The sequence below is a fragment of the Labeo rohita genome, chromosome 16 (assembly GCF_022985175.1).
Source record: "Labeo rohita strain BAU-BD-2019 chromosome 16, IGBB_LRoh.1.0, whole genome shotgun sequence".
NCBI lineage: Eukaryota > Metazoa > Chordata > Actinopteri > Cypriniformes > Cyprinidae > Labeo > Labeo rohita.
The window spans coordinates 22,789,646-22,800,706 of NC_066884.1; the positions used below are offsets into that span (position 1 = coordinate 22,789,646).

Sequence of the window (11,061 nt, forward strand, 5' to 3'; positions counted from 1 at the left end):
CTCCTATAACATTGTCACTCATCATTTATAGCTTTTCTTAAAGCTCTCTTGTATTTAATGTTTTTCTAAATAGTGCATTTTTATGATATTCTATCTCAAAATAGGTACACTGTAAAAAATGACAGTAAATTTAACGTTAAAAAAACTGTAAAAATGCTACAATAAAAACCTGTTAAATTGTTAACGGTAAAAGACGGTAAAATTTAAAGTGAATAACCTAAATTGACATTCACAGAGTTCCCTGTGTTACATTTTTTCAATTTGATGTTTGTTTGTTTGTTTGTTTGTTTAAATAAATCTTTCTTCTTAGTTTTTTCTTAGCAGTTTTGTATGTTACATATAATGTTGTTAAATTAATGTTTATTGCATTATTCCAGTTTCATGTGTGTTACCATGATGGTGTTTAGTGTTTGTGTGGATGACACTGTGCACCTTCTATATCTGTTTGTGGTGGGCTTTAGATCAACATGTGACTTATTAATCACTTTCTACTTTCGGTGGTTGTCAGTGTGGATTTAAGGTACAAAACAAATTTCAACGTTTTGTCAGTTAATGAAATTACCATTTATATCTGTAAATGTAAGTGAATACCATATAACGTTGTTACCAACAACCACGTCTGCTAGTTTTTTACATATATCTTACGGATTTTATTTTACAGTGTGCAAAGTAATATCCTAAATATAAAGGGGTATTCTTTTTGTGTGCAAAGAAAACAGAAATAATGACTTTATTCAACAATTTCACCTTTTCTCTGTCAGACTCTGCAGCACCTTCAAGACAGTCAGATGTCAGAACACATGCATAAATAAATGTAAAAAAAAAAAAAAATTATAATAATAATTCTTTGCACACAAAAAGTATTCTTATAACTTAATTACATTACAGTTGAACCACTGATGTCACATGGACTATTTTAACGATGTCCTTACTACCTTTCTGGGCCTTGAACGTTTCAGTTGCATTGCTGTCTTTTCAGAGTCAGAAAGTGCATGGATTTCATCAAAAGTATCGTAATTTGTGTTCTGAAGATGAAGTCTTACAGTTTTGGAACAACATGAGGGTGAGTAATTAATGACAGAATTTTCATTTTTGGGTGAGCTATACGTTTAATATGTGCACTTTAGGTACTAAAATGTACTTTTAAAGTACAAATATGTACATTCAAGGTAGTAATACTGTATACCACTTATAGATAAATAAGATACAGAGATGTACCTTATAGCTTTAGTACCTTAGGGTATGTTGCCACCGCAGTGAGAGCATTTTTTTTTTTGACACACTTTTGTAGTCAAAATCAGATTAAAGATCTTCATAAGATAGTATTCTTTCAAATTGCTGCACTTAAAAAAATAAATGTGTAATTTTTTTTTGTTTTGATGTCTGTGAACAGCTGTACATGTACGGACACCTGTGAACTAAAACAATTCCAGCTGCACCAGTTTTTGCTCAATAAAATGTGTGGAAATGCACACGCACAGCATCCACACATGCAGATGCATGTTAAAAGAATATTATAATTTTATTTAAAAAAGAATAAAAAAAATATTCAAAATTCTTGTCATTCAAAAAGTACAGTTATGAAAACATTTATATTACATACTCTGCAGGATATACAGGATTTGTTTTAAAGGTACAGTAACCACCACATATTCATCACCCAGTTCTACAGCAAATCTTGAAGAGTGCATGCCTTATTCAGCATCATTAAGCAAGAAGGACATTAAAAACACAGGCCCAGCATGGTGTGGTTTTTTTAGTGGTCTTGCACTCTGCTCTTCTCAGTTGGTATCATTTGTGCCTGCTGTACGTGTACGTGGGTTGCGGTGTTGTCTGGGCACTGGAAGAGGCCTCACTTGCTGTCCAAACTCCACTTCTTTTTCAGCTCTAGAAAGAAATAAATACTGTAAGACTACTGTCACCGTAGCAGTTACTGCATTTAGGCTTTGAACTTATATGAACTGTTAATTACCAGTTAGGAAATAGACAAATGTTGTTCTCCAGAAGAAATATGGACTGTGTAAATATAACATCCCTATGTTTATCCATTTTGATGTTAACAGTAAATATAGAGTATAGTGTAAAAAATAGGGATGCACCCACACTACCAGTCAAAAGTTTTTGAACAGTAAGATTTTCTTTTAAAATGTTTGTCTCTTCTGCTTACCAAGCCTGTATTTATTTGATCTAAAGTACAGCAAAAATATTTTAAAATATTATACAAATATTTGACCATTTAAAATAACTGTTTTCTATTTGAATATATTTTAAAATGTAATCGCTGTGATTTCAAAGCTGGATTTTTAGCATCATTACTCCAGTCACATGATCATTCAGAAATCATTCTAATATTCTGATTTCCTGCTCAAAAAACATTTATTATCATTATAATGTTGATAACAGATAAGTAGAATTTTTTTCAGGTTTCTTTGATGAATAGAAAGTTCAGAAGAACAGCATTTATCTCAAATAGAAATCTTTTGTAACATAAATGTTTACAAATTTTATCATCACTTTTGGTCAATTTAAAGCATCCTTGCTAAATAAAAGTATTAATTTCTATAATAAATGATAAACTAAATGACACTGACTCCAAGCTTTTGAATTGTATACTGTATAATGTTACAAAAGGTTTTTTAGATAAATTCAGATAAATGCTAATCTTTGGATCTTTCTATTCTTCAAAGAATCGTAAAAAAAAAAAAAAAAATGTTTTAAATATTGATAATAATAATAATAATAAATGTTTCTTGAACAGCATATCAGCATAATAAAGTGATTTCTGTAGGATCATGTGATACTAAAGATACTAAAGGAGTAATGATGCTGAAAAATTAGCTCAGATCACAGGAATAAATTACATTTTAAAATGTATTCAAATATAAAACAGTTATTTTAAATAGTACATATTTCAAAATTCTTGCTGTATTCTGGATCAAACAAATGCAGGCTTGGTGAACAGAAAATACTTCTTTAAAAATAAATAAAAACCTTTGACTGATAGTGTATATTCTGTCAAAAATGATAAATGTCAGATTTTAAAACTTACACTATTTTGTGAGAATAATTTATAAAATTAGATCTCTTGAAATGTTCCAAGTGAATGCAGGCATCATTCTAATGTACAGTATGAAAAAGGTAAAAAGAGGAAAACAACCACAAAAATGTAAATATCCAACACCAACCAAATACTGAAAAATTAATTATCATGCAGTTACAACATTAGATGTCTTCGTTTGGGTTAACATTTTAATTTTTGCTTGAATTATCCCTTCAAGGCAATATAAAGGCTGTACAAACTTAAGCCTGACTGTTAGTAATACTATGCCACTATATTACACAGAGGAATGTAAGTGGAGGAAGTACCTGTTGCACTGGCAGTAGTCTTTGTCTGTAAGAGGCTGCCGCATGGATCTCAGCTTTCTCACCCTTTGCTAGGTAAAAAAAAACATTAACAATAATGAACCACTTCCTTTTTTTGCTTGCTTGCTTGCTTTCCACTTTTCCTTCTCTCACCTTCTTTCGTTTGTTCTTTTTATGTACAAGAACAACCACGACAATAAGTCCAATCAGAACCACAGAGCAGACTCCTACAGCAATCCAGATCCACAGCTGTAGACCATACACTTTCTTGGTCAAAGTTTCCATAGCTGCAGGTGTTTTCCCTTTCCCTTTAGTGGAACCCTGTCCACCTGTTCATAAATCATTATAATCAGCAAATGAACCGTTTATGTGGGATTTTGCTTAGTCCACATAAAAGGGAATCATTTCTATTGTGGAATGAGGTTCATGCTTCTAGGGATGCAGTGATATTAAAATTCTGACTGATACCAAAACTAATGTATCAAAATGTAGTGTAGTTTTGTTTCACCTGAAGGTTTGGCCACAACCCTCAAAGTCGTCTCAGCACTTAGATTCGCTCCACCCTCGAACTCCACGGTACACACAAACTCCCCTTCATCGCTGCTCTGTGCCTGAGAAAATATGAGGGGAAATTTCTGTCAACATGTAAAAAATAATTTTTTTTTGGCATGGATGATTCCATGAAGCACAAATAGTTCTTTATACAAGAAAAATGTTCATTAAATTATTAAAAAAGTATTAACATTTTTCAACGTGACATCAAAGTTGATGCTGAGTTGCCCAGTAGTAAAGTTGACTTTTGGTAAATCCTTGCCATTCCAGTGTAAGCCTTTGCCTTCTGTGTTCGTCAGGTTTGGGAAAGAAACTGTGGAAAGGTGGTCAGCCTTCCATTTCCCACCCACAACACGTTGAGATACACTCTGAGGAAGAGAACAGGGCAGCTCTATGTCGTCCCCTTCAGAAACATTAACAGGTTTGGTCTGGAGACCTGTTGGAGACCCAGACAAATGTCACTGACAGCATGAAATGTTTAGTATTACAGTAATAAAAACACTTTCATACTGAATAACAACTACTGAGAGACACTAACCAACAAGAACAGTCAATGTTACAGTGAGCTTCAATTCATCATTGACCAGACACGTCCACTGGCCTGCTTCTTTAGAAGTCACAGACTTCAAATGAATGATTTGTTTTTTCTCAGTATGTTTTTGATCATTAGGAGGTTTCAGCCACTGTACTTCCTTTTTTTTGTCTCCTGTAATGTTACAGTGCAGCTCTGCATCACTAGACTGCACCAGCACTGGGCCTGGTTTAGCAAAGACTGAGAGAGAAAAGGGAGTAAATATGAAAAATACAATAATTCTAAAAATAAATAAATACTTACATAAAAAATTAAAACCACTGCTGTCATCTCTCACCTGACACAACATGCAGAGTGTATTGTTTTCCTGACTGCCTGCAGGAATAGACTCCAACATCATTTGTCTCCAGTCTGGAAACCTTCAGAGTGTCTCCATATGCTTTTGCTTTTGATGTAATATGGGAGGAACCTATAAAAATTAAATCAATTACAGTGTGACTACTCAAAAAATTTCATATTCAAATAATTTTTGTATTGAAAAAACTGAAAGAACTGATACCCATCCGTCTAGTTCCACTTTTGCCTTTAATGCCTAAGATGAGCTCGTTGTTAAATTTCCAATCTATATCACTGTTTGGAGGCACTCCACAATCCATGGAAACATCATCCCCAACTCACTTATAAAACACATCACAGTTCCCACACCATATACACAGTGCTGATGAAGAGAATATTGGAAAGCAAAAAGGGTTAAAGACAGCAAGACAAAGAAATCTGTGCAGACAAAGTAATTATAGACTGTTTAAAATAACATGTATAGTACAGCTTAAAATAATACAATGCACTTTATAAATCTTTATATGCTCACCAAGGAAGAGACAAAAGAGGATCTTACAAGTTGCCATTCTGTTCTTTTTCTAAAAAATATGGTCAATAAAAAGAAAATTAGTTTCTTTTTAAATCAAAAGCCCAGTTTTACAGAGATTAAAACATTTATGTTCATGAAAAGAGGCTCATGCATTTGCAAAGAAAAAAGAGCAAACAGGAAAAAACATACAAGCCACAAACGCGAGTCCCTTCAGTAATTTAGCTTTATACTCTCTCATTCTCATTTTTTTCCCAGTAAATGTTTGGTCTACAAAATGATGAATTTCAACTAATTAAAATTACATTTGAGTAATCTGAGTAAAGACACTTACATTACATTTTAGCTTAACAAGCTATTACCAGCAATTATGTAATGCCTCCAAATTTTATACATATTTAAAAAAAAAACACTGGTAGACATAGAAGAAACAAAAAATGGATAAGATGCTTACTGTATTATTTTTTTTTTTTTATCAAAGCTTTAATGTATCTCTAATGTATATTAATTTACACAGTTTTCCTTCGAATGTTTGTGATGCAAATTAACATTTCTATTTGAATCTGCTATTATTAATATCATTATAGGTTATTATCACAAGCTGACAAATTTTCATAAACACTTATAACTGCGTATTTGTCATTTACGTTTCTATTCCTAATATTGGCAGTTTTAAATTGAACAAAAAACGTAAATATATTATTTGTGCAAGTCCATATACATTTATATGGTTATATCAGTTGGGTTATATATTTAAAAATTAAAATTAACTCTTTTTAATTAAATTAAAATTATAAATAACATTACAAATAAGCATCATGGCTCCAGAGTGTTAAAAAATCTGCACATATCTCGCCCAGAGATCGAAGACTTATTTATCAATAGAGCCCATGCAGCAAAAATACTGATACTCTTTTCATGTTAGTTTTCCATGTTTTATGTAAGAAACCATTACACATAAGTTAAGTATTATATCTCATAGTTAACCGCTCTGCTTTTCATACTCACGCCAGGATGCTGTTTTATGTTCTGCTGACAAAGTTTAAGAAAAGTTCTGTAGCTTTAGTCCAACTGGCAAAAAGTAGCGTGTGCGAGAAACCAGCCGACACGAAAAGAACCTGCACAAGAAACTGAAATGAGGTAAGAGAGCGGAAGAAAGCAAAAAAAAAAAAAATGTTGTATGGAGAGCAACAACCAAAGCAGAGCAGAAAACGCCTCTTACATGCACGTCTCAAGTGGGAAATGCTTGAAATGAGAGCTAGATTCACAACAGTCATAATAAGGTATTATGCATATAAATGCATTAAAAATAATCGAGGTCAGTATTTTTAAAACTAAACCGACAAAATTGAAGTTATACATACATTCTACAGCACACAGGGCTGGCAACTCTAATTCAGCGTAAGACTAAAACAACTGACACTGTTCTTACTTTCATACTACAGGTCCATTTTCTCACACAGTGACGTCTGTTTGTATTTGTAATATTTGGGGTATTCAAGTTCCCCAAAGGCCAAAAGGGACAATTAAACCACACAAAATGCTAAGGCCCACAATTTCCAGATAGCAAACTGACATGTCTGACGATGTTTCACGTGGCGTCAAAACGACGTTGATTTCCGATCTTCGTTTTGCTCATCGGGGTGATGTTGAATCAAGGTCAGGTACTCCATCCAAAACTAACGTGAAATCGACGCAACTGGTTTTTATTTACCTAACGTTGAAACGATGCTGATTTTCAGTTGGGTAAAACGACGTTATACAACAAACATTTTCTACCTGGTTTAAAAATCTCACATACATAATACTAGATAAATTAGCCTGTATATAATAATGTATTAAACACACATCACATTTAGTCATAATTTCTTTATTATTTATACAAAATATAAAGTTACAAATGGCCTGTTGCAAATATAAAGTTACAAATAACATGTTTGAGCACAAAACTTCTATAAAAGACAGACATAAAATATGCATTTACACTTAAATACACAAAAACAGGTATAAAGTAAATTACAGGCTAATATAAATGCTACAAATTAAAAGCTGTTTACTCACTTAAAAATTAAAATATGATGTTATTTTGTATACTAAATGTGTTTGACTTTATTTTCAGTGGGGCACAAAAGATGTAAGGCAGAACATTAACAGACTCACAGCCTTAGTCACCATTCACTATCACTGCTGCTTTTCTATAAAATAAATTAATAGTGTCTAAAAGATGATGAAGATGCAACCTACAATTTTAATATTTGTCATAGACAATACAGGTGATTTGTAATTGCTTTTTTATACATGTAATATCAAATTATTACATTTTCTCCAAAGTTGTACAGTGTTTCAGGGATGATTTTTTATTATTTGCCATACAAAATCTTAGCTTTTGTATATTTTCATATAAATAACAACATTTTATGTAAGATGTACATTTTGAATCTTTAATAATGAAAACAACATGCCATGTGCTATTTAGTGGACCATTTCTGTCACCTGGTGGAAAACAAATGCTTGAATAAAAATGACCCGAAATTACCACTATAATCATTAGATGGCAGCAGTGGAGCACTCATAAGCTCACCATTTTTACGCCCTAAAAAAGTTCTTCACATTTTGTTTTTAGATGTATAATCACTATAGCTTATAAAATCAATATCAAAATTAAAACAATTTAAACATTACTATAGAAATAGTTACTATTTTACTTCCTTAAATAATTATTATTTACATTTATACTAAAAAATCATATAGATCTATTTTAAACAAAAATGGACAAGTGGGAAAAGTGCTTTAAGTTTTTATCTAAATGCTGAAGCTGCTAAATTATCTTTTCTCTTATTTCTGTACATTTTGCTGTTGCGAGTCTAGTCTGCATTTACACAACAAAACCAATGTCAATCATAGCATTTTGAAAGGAGACTCACAGAACATGACTCTGTAACTGAGTAAATGTGGTTGTCACTATAATTGTGAATGGATTATGCAGTGCGTGCATAACAGTCAATATTCTGATCATATTTTTTTTTTCACAAAGCACATTTTACCAGTTACAAACCAGAAATATACACACAGGAGCCTATGAATGCAATCGATTTCAGCAGGTACCTAAAATGAGTCAATTACTACTTACTACTCACACTTTCAAAAACTCTTTGGATCTACACAATCATGCAAATGATCTATTTTGGATTCAAAATGACCATTTTCACTCTAGGTTTGCATCCCTGAATATACAGTTATTTATGTCCCTTTGCATACAGTACATCTGTTGTATCTAGTGATGCTGTAGCAAAACTGAGCACTTGTAACATCGGACACCTTTTGACCTCTTCTGTTTGTTCCTTTTATGGATGAGGGCAATCACAACAAGTCCAATTACAAACACAGAACTGGCTCCTACAGAAATCCAGATCCACAGCTGCACACCGTTCCCTTCCTTGGTCAAGATTTCCATGGCTGCATGTGTTTTCCCTTTCACATAAAAGGGAATCATTTCTATTGTGAAATGAGGTTCATGCTTCTAGGGATGCAGTGATATTAAAATTCTGACTGATACCAAAACCAGTGTACCAAAATGTAGTGTAGTTTTGTTTTATCTGAAGGTTTGGTCACAACCACCAAAGTAGTTTCAACACTTAGACTCACTCCACCCTTGAACTCCACTGTACACACAAACTTCCCTTCATCGCTGCTCTGCACCTGAAAGAATATGAGGGGAAATTTCTGTCATCTTATAAAAATGGTTCTTTGTTGGCCCAGATGATCCCAAGAACCATTAACATCCATGGAACCTTTTCAACTGCACAAATAGTTATTTAAAGAAGAAACAATGTTCTTTCGATTATTAAAAACAGTGTAAAGTATTCACATTTTTCAATGTAACAGCAAAGTTGATGCTGAGTTGCCCAGTAGTAAAGTTGACTTTTGATAAATCCTCGCCATTCCAGTGTAAGCCTTTGCTTGTTATGTTATTCAGGGTTGGGAAAGAGACTGTGGGAAGGTGATCAGCCTTCCATTTCCCACCCACAACACGCTGAGATACACTCTGAGGAAGAGAACAGGGCAGCTCTGTGTCGTCCCCTTTAGAAACATTAACAGGTTTGGTCTGGAGACCTGTTGTAGACCCAGACAAATGTCACTGACAACATGAAATGTTTAGTATTACAGTAATAAAAACACTTTCATACTGAATAACAACTACTGAGAGACACTAACCAAAAACAACAGTCAACATTACACTGAGCACCAAGTCATTATTGACCAGACACATCCACTGGCCTGCTTCATTTGAAGTCACAGATTTCAGATGAATTACTTGATTTTTTTCATTATATTTTTGACCATTAGGAGGTTTCAGCCACTGTACTTCCTTTTTGTGTCATTATAGCTCTTCACTTGACCAGCAGCACTGGGCCTGGTTTAGCAAAGACTGACAGAGAAATGAGAGTGAATATGAAAAATACAATAATTCTAAAAATAAATAAATATATACATGAAAATGACAACCACTGCTGACGTCTCACACCTGACACAACATGCAGAGTGTATTGTTTTCCTGACTGCCTGCAGGAATAGACTCCAGCATCTCTTGTCTCCAGTTTGGGAACCTTCAGAGTGTCTCCATATGCTCTTGCTTTATATGTAATATGGGAGGGACCTTTAAAAATTAAATCAATTACAGTGTGACTACTCACTAAATTTCATATTCAAATAATTTTTGTATTGAAAAAACTGAAAGAACTGATACCCATCCGTCTAGTTCCACTTTTGCCTTTAATGCCTAAGATGAGCTCGCCATTTAATTTCCAATCTATATCACTGTTTGAAGGCACTCCACAATCCATGGAAACATCGTCCCCAACTCGCTTATAAAACACATCACATTTCCCACACCATATACACAGTGCTGATGGAGAGAAGGAAGGAGAAAAAAGAGGGTTAAACACAGTAACACAAAGAAATCTGTGCAGACAAAGCAATTATAGACTTTTTAAAATAAAATATATATTACAACTTAGAATAATAAAATGCACTTTATGATTTTTTTTATGCTCACCAAGAAGGAGAAAAAAGAGGATCTTGCAATTTGCCATTCTGTTCTTTTTTTTCTGAAAAATATGGTTAATGAAAAGAAAAAGAGCCTCTGTTTCAACCAAAAGCCCAAAAGGGTTATACATTAATTAATACATTAATACATTTTTGTTCATAAAAAGACATTCATGCTTTTGAAAAGAAAAAAAATACAAATAGAAAAAAATAAAATAAAATAAAATAATAAAACATACAAGCCACAAATGCTGCTCCCTTTAGTAATTTTGTTTCATTCTCTCTCATTCTTATTTTTTCCCACTAAATGTTTGGTCTTGAAAATGATTAATAATTTAAACAAACTAACATTAAATTTGAGTAATCTGAGATAAATGCCTAAAAAAAAAAAAAAAAAAAACACTTACTTTTAGGCTTAAGAAGCTATTACCAGAAAATATGTAATGCCTCAATGTTTTGCACATATTTAAAAAAAAAAAAAACAATCACACTGGTAGACAGAAAAAAACAAAGGATATGATGCTTACTGTATTTTTTTTTAAATAAAAGCTTTAATGTATCTATAATGTATATATTCATTTACACAGGTTTAACACAGGTTTCCCTCAGAATGCTTGTGATACAAATGAGCATTTCTATTTAAATCTGCTATTATTAATAATAGATTGTTGTCATTAAAGGGTATTATTACAATCTGACAAAT

General features: G+C 32.7%; 1 protein-coding gene across 1 annotated transcript; it reads right to left on the reverse strand.

The window, feature by feature from the left end:
• Positions 1-1,503: 1,503 nt before the first annotated feature.
• cd4-2.2 (CD4-2 molecule, tandem duplicate 2) lies at positions 1,504-10,548 on the reverse strand. Its single transcript, XM_051130712.1, is given in 15 exon segments — positions 1,504-1,887; positions 3,367-3,434; positions 3,517-3,692; positions 3,872-3,974; positions 4,107-4,351; positions 4,454-4,687; positions 4,785-4,916; positions 5,007-5,166; positions 8,892-9,011; positions 9,181-9,425; positions 9,528-9,711; positions 9,713-9,741; positions 9,838-9,969; positions 10,060-10,218; positions 10,369-10,548. Coding segments are annotated over 15 exon segments (2,214 nt in total). The 5' UTR covers positions 10,490-10,548; the 3' UTR covers positions 1,504-1,781.
• Positions 10,549-11,061: the final 513 nt, after the last annotated feature.